Below are 19,580 nucleotides of genomic sequence, written 5' to 3'. Positions count from 1 at the left end.
AGGCGAAAAAAAATATTAATATCTGCTGTGAATCTGCCCTGTTTCAGCTTGAGGCCGTTTTCTCTCACTAAGCTCACTCTTCACACCGTAGAAGAGACCGGCCCTGCCTCACCACAAGCTCCTGGCATTTTGTGCCTGGTTTTGCACCTGGTTTTGGCAGGTGCTTGTGGAGAGCAATGATGCGCTCCTCGAGCCTCCTATTAAGACTAAACCCAGCTCCCCCAGCCGCTCCTCACAAGGCGTTTTCTTCGACCTTTCGCGAGCCTTTGAGGGGCCCAGAACTGAACGCAGTACTAGAGTAAATAGAATAATAAAATCGAAGTTGTGAGAGAACCGGCGATGGCATGGGCGGCGCGGGCGGGATTCGAACCCGCAGCCACAGGACTCGAACCGGCGGCTCCGCCCGCACTGCGCCCCGGCGGTGCCGCGCATGCGCACTCCGCATTCCCGCCAGGCGGCGGCGCTGAGGCGCGGGAAGGGGCTGAGGGGGAACCGGCACCGGCACCGGGCCGTGGGGACCGAGACTTTGGGCTGCCCGGGGCGCAGCGCTGCCCTGAGGTACGGGGGTAGCGCCGCTGTGAGGGCTCAGCGTGTCCCCCGGCCTCCAGAGTCCAGCAGGACCTTGGTAGTGCCCTGTGGGAGCCGAGCCTGCCCTCATGGCCCTCACGGTCCTGTGGGGCACAGCCCGCTCTGGGGACGAGCCCTCGGTGTCCCTGAAGGACGAAACTGCTCTTATCAGGCGGTGGCACACAGTGCTGAAGAAGGAAAGGAAAGAGCCTTAAGGCCTGTGATTATCAGAGTTTTTGTGACTCCAGTTATGACTTTGCAGAGCCATTAAACCCAGCAAAGTGGCACTGAGCAGTTTCTCTGTGTATTTTGAGGGACAAAGGTTTGCTGGTTCCTTTTTTCTCACCCTCAGTTTTGCCCCTTCCTGGATGATTCTCTTGAGTTTTTTTGCTGATGGGTTTGGGCAAGGAGTTGGATTTGGTGGTCCTTAGGGGTCCTTCCAACTTGAGGCATTCCATGATTCTATAAATGCAAAAAGGCTTTTTTGCAGGGGTTTCTGTTACTGTGCGTGGAGGCAGCTCTTTACTAGCACAGACACATTCCAAGCACTGCAGCTGCTTAAATTAGTATAAAACATAGGCCTCTATTAATAATTCCACAGAGCATGGGAAATGGGAAGACAACAGCTTTTATAATTGGGGAAATCACACATCTCCTCCAGGCCGTGCAGGAAACAAGGGATCCTTATTTATCCACCTCTCCCGGAGCTGTGAGGAGATGTCACCCGATGCTGGCGACACCGCGCTGGCTCCGCGTGGCCCCAGCTGGCACCGCTGGCTCTGGCGCAGGATTGTGACGGGAACCGCCTCCCTTTTCCCGGTGGGATCGGGAAGCGGGTGTTGCGCTGTCACACCCGGCAGGGCTGTCCCCTCGCGTCCCCTGAGGCCGCACAGCTGTGGGGCGGCCGGCCAGGATCCCGCTCCCAGCCACGCGCGGAATGCCGCGCTCCAGCCGGCAGCGGACCCACGGCTCCTTGAGTGCACCGCGGGCTGGACGCACCCCGTGTGTTCGGGACCCACGAACCGGCTGCCCAGATCCCGGTTCGCCGATCCCGGTCCCGCCGCGGGCTCAGGGAAGCGGAAGCCGTGGGAAACCCCCCCGGAGGACCGAACCACTGAAGGCAGTGGGGAGGAGCGGGCTGTACCACTGCGCTGGCGGGGGGGATGCTGGCGTGGACGGCTCCGTGTGCACGTGCGGTCAGAGGGCCGGTCCAAGTGTGGGAGGGCTGCGGGGGGGGGGAGGCCGGGACCAAGGGTGACTGGGGACGGTCAGGGCGAGCTACCCCCGGGCTATACCAATGCCCAAGGGGGAGAGGCCTGTACCATGGGATACAAGGGGGGGTTTCTATAAAAGCAGAGTGATGGAAAGAGCCGTTCTCCGCTGCACGGAGAGGGGGCACCTCCTACTAGAGCGGGTTGCTCAAGGTATTATCTAACCTGGCTTCGAACAATTCCAGGCTCGGGGCATTCCACACCTTGTGCCAGTGCCTCGCCACGCTCACAGGGAAGAATTTCCTCCTAATACCTAACCTCTATTGTTCCCTGTCTTGTCACTGCAGTTCGCGACCAAGGATCCCCCTCCGGTTTCCCTGGAGGCCACTCCTGACACCGGAAAGTTCTCCGAGATCCTCACGCAGCCCTCCATTGCCACCTCCCACCCCCCTCCACGCCTCGAATGGACGCGCCCAGCGCGTTGCCCCGGGGCGTGGGGCGCGCGTGTGGGCGGACCGTACCACTGTGCCGGCCGTGGGTGTGAGGGGCGGGCCGTACCACGGGGCCGCGGGCGGGAGGGGGGGGCGCGGCCTGTGCGCGAGGAGCCGTGTGGCGGCGCGCGGGCTCTCGGTGTCTCCGGCCGGACCGGGCCCAGCGCAGCCCCAGCCCCGTCACGGGCCCCGCCGCCCGCCCGCGACCCTGCCCGACCCCGGCCGGCCCCCGGCCCGCTCAATGCCCACGGTGAGGGGGCAGCCGAGGGGAGCGGGGGAGGCCGGAGGCGCCGCCCCGGGAGCTGGGGAAGGGGGGGAATCCCGGGCGTGCGGAGGGGATTCCCTGCCCTGGGGGGGCCTCTCCGGCCTGGAGAGCCTCCTCAGGCCCCTGCGGGTGGTTTGGAGGGGTTTTGTGCTCCGGGGGACAGTTTGGGAGGGTCTTAGGAGGGCAGCAGGCTGAGGCGTTGGTTTGGGGTGGGCTTGTGGGAGCAGGAGGCTCCCCTGGGCTGAGGGGCTCGTTCGGAGCGGGATTTGGGGCCCACGAGGCTCTGCCTGGGGCCAGGGGCTGCTTCGGGGAGTTTTTCCTGTTGTGGAGGAAACTCCCGGCCTGTGCGGTTGGTTTGGGGGACCTCTGGGGGCTTTGAGGGCTCCCAGCGTGCCAGGAGGGGCTCTGGGGGCAGCTCAGACCTTGGGGTCCCTCTGAGCTTGGGGGGCTGGCTGGGGACAGTGGCCCTGACCCGCAGCTTTGGGGGTCCCATTTCCCTGCAGGGCTGCTTTGGGGGGTCCCCTAACACCTGTGGGATGTGGGGGGCTCAGTGCCCACCCCTGCAGCTTTGGGGGTCCCATTTCCCTGCAGGGCTGCTTTGGGGGATCCCCCATGACCTGTGGGATGTGGCGGGCTCAGTGCCCACCCCTGCAGCTTTGGGGGTCCCATTTCCCTGCAGGGCTGCTCTGGGGGGTCCCTCATCTTATGGGGGATGTGGGGGGCTCAGTGCCCACCCCTGCAGCTTTGGGGGTCCCTTCTCCCTGCTTTGGGGGGTCCCCCATCACCTGTGGGATGCTGTGGGGGGCTCAGTGCCCACCCCCAGCGTTGTGGGGATCCCCAAGCCCCCCCTTGCAGCCGGTTTTGGGGGGATGTTCAGGAAGGGGGGGCAGTTCTTGGGGGATTGAAACAGTGGGGGCACAGGGAGGCTGCAGGAGGGTTGAATTTGGGGTTTGCACCTGGTTTTGGGGGGATTTTGTCTGATTTTGGGGGTTTTTCCCTGGTGTTGGGAGACATTTGGAGCAGTGTTTTGAAGGGAAGGGTGTTACTGATTCCTGTGTGAAAGGGGGACAAGTTTGGGGATTTTTTGGGGGGTGTGGGAAAGGGAAGCCTCGGGGTGGTCTGTAAAAGGTGAAGGGGTTTTTTGTGTGTATTTAGGGCTGTAAAAGGCTGTGGGGTGACATTTGTCGGGCTGGAGGGGGCAGGGGAGGAAGGGTGTCCAGGATGCGGTGGTTTTCCTGGGGTGGGAACGGGGGCAGGGCTGTGGGGCCGGTTTGTCCGGATAAAGGGCTGCCCTGTGGGATTTGGGGCTGGGAAAAAGGGGGAGAGCCGATGGATTCTGGGACCAGCAACGCCTCGGGAAAAGCGCTGGGAGTGACCTGCGGGAAGGTCTGAGTCAGGCAGGGGAGGATTTCTGGGCAGGGTCAGCTCCGGGTCGAGGAGGAGCTGAGCTCGGGGGGCTCCGGGGGCTTTGGGGCTCAGGTGAGGCCGTGGGGCAGTGCTGGAAGTGCCTTCCTTCCGTCCCGTGATGGTTCCTGGGTGTGATTAGTCACCATCTGCATTTTCTCCCGGGGCAGCGTGTGCTCTCGCTGGGTTTCGGGGCGAGGAGGAGGAGGAGGAAGGCAGAAATTTGGCTTTGAAAAGCTCCTGTGTAAATGGAAACTCGCCTCGAAACTCCCCGAGCGAAGCAGGCAGGGTCTGACTCAGAACTGCAGTTAGGATTTAAAGGAGAGGGGAAAAAAAAATTAAAAAAAAAGAAAAAGAAAAAAAGAGAAACCCACCGCTAGCAGCAGCCAGAAAACTCAGTCTCCTTATGACTCAACATGTAGAAATACTTGGATTTAATCAGCTCAGCTGGAGTTAAGGTAGGAGTGAGGATGCACAGGAATGTGGGCCTTACTCAGGGGCTAGTTGTGATTTTTAATTTAAAATAAAAACAGAAAACACCTGATAAAGTTCAGAGGGGTGAATTCCCTGCAGAGATCCATCCTCCTCCTGCCCAGTGCCGTGCTCACACCTTTCCCCAGGGCAGGGCAGAGCTCAGGGTGCTCCCCTGGACTCTGCCCCCTCTGGAATTCTGGGGCTGTTCCCTGGGGCAGATCCAGGAGCTCCCTCAGGAGTGCCAGGATGAGAGGGAAACCACCACATCCTGGACACCCTTCCTTTCCTACCCCCCTCCAGCCTGAGAAATGTCACCCCCCGGCTTTTTCCAGCCCTAAACACCAAAAATAAAACCCTTCACCCTTTACAGAGGCTTCCCTTTCCCACAGCCCATAAAACACTGGCAGAGAGAGGGTTTGGAGGTGAGGGAGGAATTCCCTGGGAGGTGGTGAGGGATGGAATTCCCAGAGAAGCTGTGGAAGTGCACAAGGCCGGCCTGGAGTCACCTGGAGGGGCTTTAATCCACCTGGGATTCCAGGTGATGTTTGTGGGTTATTTTGGGGGGGGGAAAGCCCATTTTGGGTGCTCTGGGTGCCTCTGGGTTCCTCTGGGTTCCCTGTGAACATTTGGGTTCCAGGTGATGTTTGTGGGTTATTTTGGGAGGGAAAAAAAACCCATTTTGGGTGCTGTGGGTGCCTCTGGGTTCCTTTGGCAGCTGGAGAGTCACAGCAGCCTCTGTGAATTGGGATTCCAGCTGATGCTTCTGGGTTATTTTGGGAGGGAAAAAGCCCATTTTGGGTGCTGTGGGTGCCTCTGGGTTCCCTGTGAACATTGGGGTTCCAGGTGATGTTTGTGGGTTATTTTGGGAGGGAAATAAACCCCATTTTGGATGCTCTGGGTTCCCTGTGAACATTGGGGTTCCAGGTGATGTTTATGAGTTATTTTGGGAGGGACAAAGCCCATTTTGGGTGCTGTGGGTTCCTCTGGGTTCCCTGTGAGCATTGGGGTTCCAGGTGATGTTTGTGGGTTATTTTGGGAGGGACAAAGCCCATTTTGGGTGCTGTGGGTGCCTCTGGGTCCCTCTGGCAGCTCCTGTGAGCGTTGGGAATCAGCCCCGTGCCCTGGAGCTTGCTCTCGTTTATCCTTCAGTAAAACTCTGAGATGCCTTTAGAGCCAGCCTGGATCATCTCTCGGTTTTTGCTGATTGTGGGAGCTCAGCGAGTGTGAAATGTGCAGCTCCCAGGTCGGCTCGCTGTTATTGTAGCTCTTTGTTGCCCCTTGTTTCTCCCCGTGCCCTGCTGAGGAGTTCAGCTCCTCACCGAACCCAGCGGCGCCCCTGAGGACGGGCCGTGCCCGGAACAATCGCCACTTTGTGGCCGGGCTGTGACATTTATCAGTCAGCCCCAGGCTCGGCTGTCAGCCGGCCTGAGCTGGGCTCCGAACCCGCCAGAGGAGGATGGAAACCCGAGCGAGGTGCGAGTGACTCAGCTCCGCAGCTCCTGGGTGTTCTGGGCCGTTTCTGAAGTCGCTTTCAAGTCTCGTTAATGGGCTTTCGCTGCTGGGTTTGATATTTCAGCGTGAGGATGTTTAGGCTGAGCTCTTGATCAGGCAGGAGCTTGTTTTCAAAGCCCAGCTTAGACAACTCAGCCTTCTGATTTTTAGGAAAGACTTTTATTGATGTCGCAAACAAATTTCTGAAAGTAATTTTTGATTTCACTTGAATATAATTCCGTGGTTTAAACAGGATTATAGTTCAAGTTTTAATTTTTTTTTTTTAGCAGAGCCTTTTGCTTTGGACTTCAAACACTTTCAGCAACTTCAAACACTTTTAGCAACTTTCAACTTTTTGGGCATGGAATGCAAATACCATTCAAACACGTCCTTTAAAAACTTAAGTGATGGGTGGGGAAGGTGTTTTTTGTTTTTTTTAAGAATAATCCCAGTGTCAGAGCAGGGAAGAGTGTGAAACTCTTTGCTGGAAGAGCTGTGGCCGGGTCCAGCTGCTCCCAGGGTGATTTTCCCATCCATTCCTGCTTGGGGATCCAGCCCAGCTCTGTCACCTTCGCCTCCCCTTGGGCAGGTGACAATTGTCACCATTTCCTGACGTGTCACTCGAGGCTTCTCTGAGGGTTTCTTGTTCCTGCTGGGGCAGATCTGTATCTGCAGAGGAAATGAGTGAGTCAGCCCCGAACTGGGAGGGGACTGGGAGGGACTGGGAGGGAGCTGCAGCCGCCCGCGGGGGTGGACAGGGTGGAACAGTGACATTTTTTGACCTCACCCCTCTCCAGGCACGTGTCAGTCTGAGCAAGCTTCCTTCAGCCAGGAGTTCATCCAGAGCCATTTAATTCCAGTTTTTTTTTTCTCCCTGACAGGATATTTTAGAATTTTATTTTTTTTTTTTGCTTCTTGGCTGATTTGTGGTTTAGGTTTTAAGGCTCCTCTTGGAGGTCTCTGGCTTCTTTCAGGTGGAAAATGTCGCAGGTGAAATATTTTGGCAGCGTAGGGATAGAGAGGGGGAATTTTCAGGAAGGGGAAGTAAAACCTGGCATGGGCAGAGTGACAGGAAAAGCCAAAATCCCGAGGCAGGATGGAAATCTGATGGGATCCATTCGTGGTGCTGACTTCACACCTGGAAATTCCAGAGATTTCACAGGAAAGGAAAACCCAGCAGCTCATGAATTCAACCTGGATCCTCCCTTAGAGGAACAGAATGATCTGGGATCGCCTGAGGCGCTCCCGAGGATCCTTTGAGTAACAAATTAGCGGCGGTGCTGTGGCATCCTGTGCCCCGGGGCGCTGGAAAGGGGATCCCGGTGACTTTTCCCGGGAATCCCGCTGACCTTTCCCGGGGAATCCTGTCCTGCCCTCCCCGCAGCTGCTCTGGGCTGCTCCTCTCTCCTTCTGCTGGAGCTGGGAATTCCTCACGCTGTCATTCCTTGGTTTTCCTTTCCCCTGGCTCTGCTGGAACCTCAGATTTTAGGAATCCTAAATTGGGATTGTGTGTGTTTGGGATTTCACTCCCAGCTCCTGTCAAGGCAATTAATTTATCTCCTGATCAGCTGTTACCTTGATTAATTTATGCTGCTTGATGCCCGCCCTTCCCAGAGGTTTTCAGCTTAGTTTTGCCCATTTGAGAAGAAATTCCTCTCAGATTTACCTGGGATCAGGCTGTGAGTGAGGGGAGGGATCTGAGTGTGTGCTCAGTTAAAAAAGAAATCCTAAAATCCCTCCCACCTGCACAGGGGGCACCTGGGTGGAGCAGATAACAGCTGGATTGATCAGATAACAGCTGGATGGGGCAGGGGGCTCCTGGATGGGGCAGGGGTCTCCTGGATGGATCAGATAACATCTGGATTGATCAGATAACAGCTGGATGGGGCAGGGGGCACCTCGATTGATCAGGTCACAGCTGGATGAGTCAGGTGGCACCTGGATGGGGCAGGGGGCTCCTGGATTGATCAGGTCACAGCTGGATTGATCAGATCACACCTGGATGGGGCAGGGGGCTCCTGGATTGATCAGGTCACAGCTGGATTGATCAGATCACACCTGGATGGGGCAGGGGGCACCTGGATGGAGCAGGTCCCACCTGAATCGATCAGGTCCCACCTGGATGGATCAGATAACAGCTGGATGGATCAGGTCCCACCTGGATCCATCAGGTCCCACCTGGATCCATCAGGTCCCACCTGTATTGATCAGGTCCCACCTGTATTGATCAGGTCCCACCTGGATCCATCAGGTCCCACCTGTATTGATCAGGTCCCACCTGGATTGATCAGGTCCCACCTGTATTGATCAGATCCCACCTGGATCCATCAGGTCCCACCTGGGTCGATCAGATCCCACCTGGATGGATCAGATCACACCTGGATCCATAACAAAATTTTTCATTTTCTTAATTGGAATCCTGATTTTTCTTTTTAAACTCAGGATCTGTCAGCAGCCCAGGCTTTTAAAATTAACCTGGTGTGCCACATCGACTCCTCATCCTGCTGGAAATAACTTTTTTCAGGCTTAAATACAGTGCTTTATTAAAAACACATTTTTAATCACTCCTCAGCTAGGAGCTAATTAAATGCTTCAGGAATATTCCTTTGGGAAGGGGAGCTGGTGTCACTCCTGGTTTTCAGAGGAGCTGCTGACTCTCAGCACACGTGGCAGTGAAATATTCCACTTCTTAATCGCTTGGTAAATTGTTTGCACAACTGCCTTTTGAAATAATTGGGCTGAAATTCCCTCTTTGATTCAAAAATGATTCAAAAATGCAACTTCCAGGGCAAAACCAGCTCTGGGTGAGGCTCTTCCAACCAAATCTGGTGCTGAGGAGAAAATCCAGGGATGGAAATTCTCCTTTCCCCTCAATCCGTGTTCAATTATTTATAAAAACACTTTTGTTAGCCTTAATTAAGTCCTAATTGAGCTTTCACCTCTTGATTTTCTATGATCAGCAAGAGAGTGAATTGATAAATGAGCCTGATGGGTTTGGAGGGGATCCTTCCATCCTGTGGATAAAACATTCCAGGATTCCTGCTGGAAATGTGGATTTCAGCTGCCTGGAGGTCAGGGAGGTGATGGAAATGATGAAAACAGCTTTTCCCTGCCTCTGATTTTGGGTTTCAAGGGGATAATTGCTGTTCTTTGGGTGGTGTTTGACTGGAAAAGGTAATTTGGTGCTGCTTCATTTGCCAGCCAGGCTCTCATTAAGGGCTGGGCATCCTCAGCTGGGCTGGGGGTGTTTATTCCCAATTATCCTCACTCAGCTGGGCCACCTCCACCTCCCCACTCTGCACTCCTGGCTTTGGGGTTTCTGCCTGCAGAATTGGGATTGCAGCCTTTTTCCCCTCAAAAAAAAAAAAGATTAAAAATTTATTTATTTTATTTTATCTGGGGTTATTTTATTCACAATATTTATGATTAGGCCTATGAAGACTTGGATTTATTTGGATTTTTTTCATTGATAATTTGGATTTGGGTTTCTCTGGGGGGGGATCCCAGCTGGGCACAGACCCCACCAACCTCTCCCCTGTTTTTCCCCATTCCAGGTTTTTCCATTATTTTTGATTTAATCTATATCAGGCCTTTGATTTATTTGGGGTTATTTTAATCACAATATTTATGATTAGACCTATCAGGCCTTTGATTTATTTTTTTCATTGATAATTTGGATTTGGGTTTCTCTGGGGGGGATCCCTAACCCCAACCCCCACCAACCTCTCCCTGTTTTTACCCATTCCAGGTATTTCAATTATTTATCTTTAGGCCTATCAGGCCTTTGATTTATTTATTGTTTTCATTGATAATTTGGATTTGGGTTTCTCTGGAGGGGGGATCCCTAACCCCAAACCCCCACCAACCTCTCCCTGTTTTTCCCATTCCAGGTGTTTCCATTATTTATGATTTAACCTATATCAGGCCTTTGATTTATTTATTGTTTTCATTGATAATTTGGATTTGGGTTTCTCTGGGGGGGATCCCTAACCCCAACCCCCACCAACCTCTCATCAGGCCTTTAATTTATTTTTTTTTCCATTGATAATTTGGATTTGGGTTTCTCTGGGGTGGATCCCTAACCCCCACCAACCTCTCCCTGTTTTCCCCATTCCAGGTGTTCCGTTGGAGGATCCTTGGCACATTTATGGCGATTCTGAGCGTCAGGGCAGACTTCTGCCAGGCCCAGCACAGCACCCTGGCTGCCAAGTGAGCTCAGGGCTCCCTCCTCTGCCAGCTGCCAGGACCCCTGGTTGATTTTTGCCCTGCAGGACTCGGGGAAGGCAGCGGGACCCGGTGGGGATTTATGGGATTGGCGCCGGCCCCCGGCAGCAGATTCCAGAACCTTCCAGCCCTGCCCTGCCCTCACCAGTGCCTCCATGTAGAGCAGGCTGCCCTGCCTGCTGTGCTCTGGGAATTTGGGGGGTCTGCAGGAAGCCACCCCGCCAGCAGCTGAGGATTTGGAAGCAAACCTGCTTTTCTAGGAGCAGAAATCCCATCCGAGCCAGCTCTGATCAAATCCGGCCATATTTGTGCCCTTTTTGATGTTTTCTGCTGTGAAACGTTTCCAAGGTCATTGATTTTTTTTTTTTTTAAATTTTTATTTTTCCTCCCCTTTTATTTTGATTTTTTTTTAAATTTTTTTGGTTTTTTTGGCCCCTCACACGATTTCTTTGCCATTATGAACCGTCCAGCCCCCGTGGAAATTACTTATGAAAATCTGCGTTTCCTGATCACTCACAACCCAACCAATGCAACCCTCAGCAAGTTCATCGAGGTAAGGAGCCCAAAGAATTCCCAAATCCTCACAATTCCCAGCCAGGAATTTACTGACCAGTCCTTCCTCACCTCTGGAAGGAAATTTAAAGATTTTTTTATCTTTATTTTTCACATTTTCCTCACATATGAGAATCACTGCTGATTTTTTTTCTGAATTCCTGCATTTCTTGGCTTGGATGAGTTTCAATTCCTTCCATCAAGGATTTACTCCTTGGACAAGAATGAGTATAAAAACTCCCAAATCTCTCAAAATTCCCGGCCAGGAATTTGCTGACCAGTCCTTCCTCACCCCTCAGTGCCTGTTACTTGAAATTTAAGGGTATTTCTAACACCCCAATTATTGAGAATTTTTATTGAGAATTTTTATTTGGGATTTTTATTGAGAATTTTTATTGAGAATTTTCATTGAGAATTTTTATTTAGAATTTTTATTTGGGATTTGTATTTAGAATTTTTATTCGGGATTTTTATGGAGAATTTTTTATTGAGAATTTTTTATTGAGAATTTTTATTTGGGATTTTTATTAAGAATTTTTTATTTAGAATTTTTTATTTAGAATTTTTATTTAGAATTTTTATTGAGAATTTTCTCCCCTTTCCAGCACTCTCTGCAGTGGCTATTCCTGCTAATTCTGAGGTGCAATTCAGCCCTGAACAGCAGAGGAAATTCTGATTTCTGTGCTCTCAGTGCCTGGGCAGGATCTGCCTCCAAAAGTCAACACAGCCTGCAGAAAACACTCCCAGCCTTCTATTTCAGGAGGAGGAGAAGCTGCATGGAGCATTTAAGCAGATATTTTAAATACTTTTATAATTGCAAATTTCCCCCCCCCCCTCAGAAATATTCAGAAATATTTCTCATTTTTTTTTCCTGTCCCTTGTAAATTTCCTCACAAATTTTACAGCTCACTCCTTCCATTTTGGTGGCCTGAAAATGAGGGAAATGTTGATTTTTTCCTGATGGAAAGAGGTTTCTCAGTGCTCAGGTGTTTTCCCTTCTCTCCAAGGAGCTGAAGAAGTACGGGGTGACAACCTTGGTGCGAGTTTGTGACGCCACTTACGACCAAGCTCCAATTGAGAAGGAAGGAATCCAAGTTCTAGTGAGTTGCCTTTAAAACTGGCTAAAAATGGGAATTTTCCTCTCTAGAACTTGTGGGGATCTCTTCAGTGCTTGGGGATGGTCCAGCTTGGCCAAAATTTAGCAGCAGGTGAAGGTGGGTTTGAGGGACTCGATGGATTTCTGTGTGGTTTGGGTTTGTTGGGATGTTTTGTGTGGTTTTTTAGGGATTATTTTGGTGATGTCTGGTGCTCAGCCCCGTGGTTGGAGCCTGGTTTGGTCCTTGTCTCTGGCCACAGCATCTTTTTGGCTTTGCCAAAATAAAATTCCATCTCCTTGCTGTTAGAGGAAGTGACACTTTGGAGCCTGGGGGTGACACATGGCCACAAATCTCTGTGCCAGGAGAGAGCCATGGAATGTTTTGGGTGGGAATCCCTGAATTTCATCCACACCATGGCCAGGAACAGTCCCATTATCCAGATTTATCCAACCTGGCCTTGGACACTCCTGGAACAGCCACAAATTCTATGGGAAATCCATCCCAACCCCTGGGACAGCCACAAATTCTCTGGGAATTCCATCCCAAAAACCCCTCCTCATCATCAGAGGGAAGAATTCCTGAAATGCTTTGGGTGGGAATCCTTAAATTTCAGCCTGTGGGTGACACATGGCCCCAAATCTCTGTGGCAAGAGAGAGCCATGGAACCCTGGAATGTTTTGGGTGGGAATCCCTGAATTTCATCCACACCATGGCCAGGGACACTCCCACTATCCAGATTAATCCAACCTGGCCTTGGACACCCTGGAACAGCCACAAATTCTCTGGGAATTCCATTCCAAAAACCCCTCCTGATGCTCAGAGGGAAGAATTCCTCCCCAAATCCCCTCCCAACCCATCCTGAGTTGCCACAAACCTCTGTGCCAGGAGAGAGCCATGGAACCCTGGAATGTTTTGGGTGGGAATCCTTAAATTTCATCCACACCATGTCCAGGGACACTCCTGATTAATCCAACCCCCTGGGGCAGCCACAAATTCTCTGGGAATTCCATCCCAAAAACCCCTGGAGCAGCCCCAAATTCTCTGGGAAATCCATCCCAACTCCTGGGGCAGCCCCAAATTCTCTGGGAAATCCATCCCCAAACCCCTCCTGATGCTCAGAGTGAAGAATTCCTGCCCAGACCCCCTCCTGGAGCCCAGCAGGTGGAATTCCTGGAATTCCTGCCCTTGTGCAGGGGTGTCTGGCTGACCCAGGCAGGTTTTTCCAAGAGGTGTGTGCTCACCCCGAGCTTCCAGGCCGTGTTTTTGCAGGATTGTTAGAGGAACTGATAAAATCAGTTTCCATGAGGAAAAGAAAATTTTATCCTGGCACATCAGTGAAAATTCCAGGGGCAGGTCAGTCAGGAAAACTCCTGCAGTTTTCCATGCAGGAAAAAAAAAAAAATTCCATGGAGAAAAGAAATGTTATCCTGGCATATCAGTGAGAATTCCAGGTGCAGGTCACTCAGGTTTTGTGGCTTCCACAGGAAAAATGCATTTTCCATGAGGAAAAAATAATTTTATTGTGGCATATCAGTGAGAATTCCAGGTGCAGGTCACTCAGGTTTTGTGGCTTCCACAGGAAAATTCCTGCAGTTTTCCATGAGGAAAATAAATTATTTTTCCATGGAGAAAAACATTTTTATCCTGGCATATCAAATCCCACATCCAGGTCAGTCAGGTTTCTTGGCTTCCACAGGAAAATTCATGCAGTTTTCCATGAGGAAAAAATAATTTTATTGTGGCATATCAGTGAAAATTCCAGGTGCAGGTCAGTCAGGTTTCTTGACTTCCACTGGAAAAATGCAGTTTTCCATGAGGAGAAAAAATTTTTATCCTGGCACATCAGTGAGAATTCCAGGTGCAGGTCAGTCAGGAAAACTCCGGCAGTTTTCCATGCAGGAAAAAAAATAAAAATTCCATGGAGAAAAGAAATGTTATCCTGGCACATCAGTGAAAATTCCATGTTCAGGTCAGTCAGGTTTTGTGGCTTCCACAGGAAAACCCCTGAAGTTTTTCATGTAGAAAAATGAACCTCAAAAACATGGAAAACTCCTGTGGCTGTGTTTAAATGTGTTTTTTCTCTCCCCCCCAGGACTGGCCGTTCGATGACGGGGTGTTTATTTTGGTGTTTTTGGTGTAAAAGTGGCTGTGGCTGTGGTTAGATGTGTTTTTATTTCTCCCCCCCAGGACTGGCCGTTCGATGACGGGGTGTTTATTCTGTTTATTTGGTGTACAAGCAGCTCTGGCTGTGGTTAAATCTGTTTTTTTCTCTGCCCCCAGGACTGGCCGTTCGATGACGGGGTGTTTATTTGGTTTTATTTGGTGTACAAGCAGCTGTGGCTGTGTTTAAATGTGATTTTTTCTCTCCCCCCAGGACTGGCCGTTCGATGACGGGGTGTTTATTTTGGTGTTTTATTTGGTGTAAAAGCAGCTCTGGCTGTGGTTAGATGTGGTTTTATTTTCCCCCCCCAGGACTGGCCGTTCGATGACGGGGTGTTTATTCTGTTTTATTTTGTGTAAAAGCAGTTCTGGCTGTGGTTAAATGTGGTTTTTTTCTCTCCCCCCCAGGACTGGCTGTTCGATGACGGGGTGTTTATTCTGTTTTATTTGGTGTAACAGCAGCTGTGGCTGTGGTTAGATGTGTTTTATTTCTCTCCCCCCAGGACTGGCCGTTCGATGACGGGGTGTTTATTTTGGTGTTTTTGGTGTACAAGCAGCTGTGGTTAAATGTGATTTTTTCTCTCCCCCCCAGGACTGGCCGTTCGATGACGGGGCCCCCCCGCCCAGCCAGGTGGTGGAGGACTGGCTGACCCTGCTGAGGAGCAAATTCCGCGAGGAGCCCGGCAGCTGCGTGGCCGTGCACTGCGTGGCGGGGCTGGGCAGGTGGGTGCGGGACACGGGGCACAGGATGATAAATCTGACGATAATATCCATTAATTATCAATTATTCCGTGATTAAAGTTATTATTAATTATCGTTATTATTTTATTATATTAAATAAATTATTACGGCATTATTAAATTCATTATTATTGTTATTTTATTATATTAAATTCATGATACTTTCATTATTAAATTTATTCTTAATTATTGTTATTATTATATTAAGTAAATTATTACGGCATTATTAAATTCATTATTAATTATTGTTATTACTTTATTATATTAAATTCGTTATCCTTTCATTATTAAATTTATTATTTATTATTTATTGTATTAAATAAATTATTATTTCATTATTAAATTTATCATTAATTAGTGATATTATTTCATTATATTAAATAAATTATTATTTCATTATTAAATTTATTCTTAATTATTGCTATTTCACAAAATCAAATTATTGTTTCGTTAACGAATTTATTATTAATTATTGCCATTATTTTATTATATTAAATAAATTGTTATTCCGTTATTAAATTTATTATTAATTATTATTTTATTATATTAAATGAATCGTGATTCCATTATTAAATTTATTATTAATTATTTTTATCATTTTATTATGTTAAATAAATTATTGTTCCATTATTGAATTTACTATTAATTATTATTATAATATCATATTAAATAAATTATTATTTCATTATTAAATTTATTATTGATACTTGATCTTATTTTATTATATTAAAAATATTTTTAATTTTTAAATTTATTATTAATTATTTATATTATTTTATTATATTAAATAAATTATTCCATTATTAAATTTATTATTATTTCTATTATTTTGTTATATTATATAATACATTTAAATACTAAATTAATATAATTATCAACAATTTATATTGATAAAATAATATAATAATAGTAAATTGACTAAGTATTTACACCTCTAAAGATTCTGCAGGGCTCCAAACACACTCAGGAGGTGTCAAAACCCAGAAAACGAGGTTAAAATCAAGATAAAACCCAGAATTATTTATTATTTATTATAATTGATATTCTATAAATATAAAATATAGTAATTAATTATTATTTCTTATTTTTGATTTCCCTGCAGGGCTCCCGTGCTGGTGGCGCTCGCTCTCATTGAGTGTGGGATGAAGTACGAGGATGCAGTTCAGTTTATAAGGCAGTAAGTGAAAAATCTCTTTTATTTTGTTTATTTTGATTATTTCCCCCCCAGGAATCTTTTATTCAGTGGGTTTTGATCTGCCTGAGGCTGTTAAGGAAGAGATTTTAGAAAAAGGAGGGGAACTTTCAATAATATTTATTTCATATATTTTGAATATTACTAAATATAAAAATATTAATTAAAATTAAAACTAAGCAGCCTGAATTGAGCAAAAAAGTGCTTTTTTTTTCTTTTTTTTTTTAATTGATATCCAATTTTTTAATGTTTATTTTTAGGAAAAGGAGGGGAGCTTTCAATTCCAAGCAGCTGCTCTACCTGGAGAAATACCGGCCCAAGATGAGATTACGCTTCAAGGACGCCAACGGTCACTGCTGCGTTCAATAAACAAACACAAAAACCAAAAACCAAAATATTGATCTCACAAGGAAGGCAGGATCAGCAGGGGGCTCTTCTCTGGACTCTTGGCACCTGGAAATGTGAATTTGGAATCGAAAAAAATGAGAAAAAAAGATAAAAAAAAAAGTCATTAAATTAGCGGTGGAGTCAGCGCTGCTCAACCTCTGTCCTTAAAAATTTAAAAATAAAAAGGGTGATGATGATTGAGAGGAAAAAAACCCAAAATTGATAAAATATAGAATAATAATAATAATAATAATAATTAAAAAAAGAAGCCAATTAAGAGGAACATTTCAGTGAAGGATTGTTTTCTCCTCAAGCCTCAACCTGCGAGGAGAAAAGCAGTTTTCCCAACCTTGTGTATTTTTAACTTTTTAAGAAAAGAAATAAAGTCAACTTTATCTCCAAGGAAAAGCAGCAGAGCGTTACCTTGAGCAGGAGGGTGAGAAAAGCACCCCCAGCCAGGAGTGGCAATTCCTGAGCTGGGAATTCCTTTTTAAAATCATTAAAAAAAGGAAATTTTGGGGTGGTTTTTCAGCAGGGACACGAGGAGGAGCTGGCTGGGAACAGCCCGACAGCCTTAAGCCCCTTTTGGGGCACATCCCGGGGATTTTGGGGGATGTTTTCCATGGAATTCTCACACAGGATCCTCCCTGCCTCAGCCCCGTGGTGGATTTGGGTTTTTTTGGGATTCTCTGTGTGTGTGTCATTGATTTTTCCCCAAAGAATTCAGCTGAAATGTGAATTTTAGACACAAAATCCAGCCCGGCGCTGATGTTCCAAAGCGTCCTGGGCGAGCGAGGGGAGGTTCAGACAAGATTTAAAATTCATTTCTCTGTCAGAAAGAGGGAAAAGGCTTTTTTAGTTTAATTTTTTAATTTTTTTTTGCTGCTGTTCGTGTTCCCAGCCTTGCTGAGCACAGGAAATTGGGATTTTGAGGGGCGGGAGGGGGAATTTTCTCAGCTGAGCCTCTGATTCTTTTTTATTGGGGTTTTTTTGGGAGGGAGGATCCCAATTTCCACCCAAAATCCTGACACCATCAGCAAACCCTAAAAATTTGGAATTTTGGAGATCTTTTTGTGGGGCTGCCAGGGAACAACTTAAAGGATTTTAAGAGCAATTTTGGCCAGGCTGCTCCTACCAGACCCAATTTTGATTTTGGCTGCTCCAGGAGTGATCTTCCACCTTTCCCTGGGTCATTTCCCACAATATCCATATTTATTTCCATAATATCCATATTTTTTCCCATAATATCCATATTTTCCCCCATAATATCCATATTTTTTCACACAATATCCAGCATTAGAAGGGTTTGGATCCACCTTGCTGAGCACAGAAAATTGGGATTTTGAGGGAAAGCCTGGCTTGGTGTGAGGGGGAATTTCCTCAGTTCAGCCTCTGATTCTTTTTTATTGGGGTTTGGAAGAGAAAATCCCAATTTCCACCCAAAAATCCCGACACCCTTCATCAACAAACCCTAAAATTTGGAATTTTGGGGCTGCCAAGGAATAAATTGAAGGATTTAGGAGCAATTTTGTCCAGGCTGCTCCTACCAGACCCATTTTGGATTTTGGCTGCCCCAGGAGTGATCTTCCACCTTTCCCTGGGTCATTTCCCATGATAACCATATTTATTTCCACAATATCCATATTTTCCCCATAATTTCCATTTTTCCCACAATATCCATATTTTTTCCCACAATATCCATATTTTCCCCCATCATTTCCTTTGCAGAATTCCAGCATTCTGGAAGTTTTTTTAACTTGTCAAATTTTAAAGTTTTTTTTTAATTTGTCAAATTTTAAATATGACACGTTCTGGAAGTTGTTTAAATTTGTCATATTTTTAAGTTGTTTTTTAATTTGTCAAATTTTTAAATTTGACAAATTAAATTTTTAATTTGACAAATTAAAAATCTTCCAGAATTTGTCACATTTAAACACCAGCATACCCTTGGCTAAAAAATTTTTTTATTTTGTTTTTGTTTTTTCCTTTGCGGAATTCTGGAATTTTTTTTAATTTGTCAAATTTTAAATTTGACAAATTCAGTCAGATTCGAGGGGAGCTGCAAACCCCAACCCCTCCTGAAGAAAATAACCCAAATTTTAATTTTCACCTCCTCCCCCTGCCTCCCCCCTTAATTTCTGCTGTCCTAATTAACATCCCCAGCCTTAATTAGGGGGAAATGCAGATGGGCCCCGGACCTGGTGCAATAAAATTCTTGCAGTAAAATCGATTTATTCTCTGCCTGTGGTGCGTTCATTGCAGCTCAGCCGTGCTCGCTAATCAGCGTTAATTGGGGTTAATTAGCGCCGAGAGTGGCTGCTGGGATGAGCTGATTTGAACAGGGAAAAATTGAACAATTCTTTTATTTCTTTAAAAATTGTCCAAAGATTCTTCAAAAATTCTTTAAAAATTCTTTCTTTAAAAAAATCTTTTAAAAAAAAATCTTTCTTTTAAAATTCTTTCTTTTAAAATTATTTTAAAATTCTTTCTTTAAAAATTCTTTCTATTAAAATTCTTTCTTTTAAAATGATTTTAAAATCCTTTCTTTTAAAACTCTTAAAACTTCTTTCTTTTAAAATTCTTTAAAAATTCTTTAGAAATTATTTAAAAATTCTTTCTTTAAAAATTCTTTAAAAGTCTTTCTTTTAAAATTCTTTCTTTTAAAACTCTTAAAACTTCTTTCTTTCAAAATTCTTTAAAAATTCTTTAGAAATTCTCTTAAAATTATTTTTTAAATCTTTAAAAATTCTTTCTTTTAAAATTCTTTAAAAATCCTTTCTTTAAAAATGATTTTAAAATCCTTTCCTTTAAAACTCTTAAAACTTCTTTCTTTTAAAATTCTTTAAAAATTCCTTAGAAATTCTCTTAAAATTCTTTCTTTAAAAATTCTCTCTTTTAAAAAATCTCTCTTTAAAAATTAATTCTTTAAAATTTAATTCTTTAAAAATTCTTTAATCTCTTTGAAAAAAAAACCCCAAAAAGTGGAAATTTACCTTGCCCCAACCCAAAGAACAGCTCTGACCTTTCCCAGGATCTGCTGCCAAAACTTTTCTGGACCTGGCAGCGCTGAAAGTGGGAATTGTTTTGGGCTGAAAATGGGGGAATTTTGGCCTCCTGAACACCAACATTTCCTCCTCCTTTATCACTGGAATTCTGTTGATTATTAAATTAATTTAAATAATTCCAGCTGCTTTTTCCCTGTGGATTTTTCCCAGAATTGGAGCTGTTGAATTTATTTAAATCCATTTCAGGTCCTTTTTTCCCCGGGTTTTGGTGGATAAGGATCAGCTTGGCTCTGCTGCCCTCGGGGAAATCTCACCCTTGG

The 19,580-nt window shown here is 46.4% G+C and overlaps 1 protein-coding gene across 2 annotated transcripts; it reads left to right on the top strand.

The window, feature by feature from the left end:
* Positions 1-2,338: 2,338 nt before the first annotated feature.
* PTP4A2 (protein tyrosine phosphatase 4A2) lies at positions 2,339-17,926 on the top strand. 2 transcript variants are annotated; one of them, XM_084222703.1, is made up of 7 exons: positions 2,339-2,519; positions 10,021-10,475; positions 10,598-10,680; positions 11,687-11,779; positions 14,529-14,659; positions 15,779-15,853; positions 16,129-17,926. In XM_084222703.1, exons 2-7 carry the CDS (start codon positions 10,448-10,450, stop codon positions 16,235-16,237), a joined length of 519 nt encoding a protein of 172 aa, XP_084078829.1. In that variant the 5' UTR covers positions 2,339-2,519; positions 10,021-10,447; the 3' UTR covers positions 16,238-17,926. The 2 variants fall into 2 exon arrangements, with proteins under 2 accessions (XP_084078829.1, XP_084078830.1); XM_084222704.1 differs by having other exon boundaries at positions 10,021-10,680; positions 16,129-17,925.
* The last annotated feature ends 1,654 nt before the right edge of the window (positions 17,927-19,580 follow it).

Source organism: Fringilla coelebs, assembly GCF_963513975.1.
Source record: "Fringilla coelebs genome assembly, chromosome: 28".
NCBI classification, from domain to species: Eukaryota; Metazoa; Chordata; class Aves; order Passeriformes; family Fringillidae; genus Fringilla; species Fringilla coelebs.
This window is presented reverse-complemented; position numbering and strand designations above follow the sequence as displayed.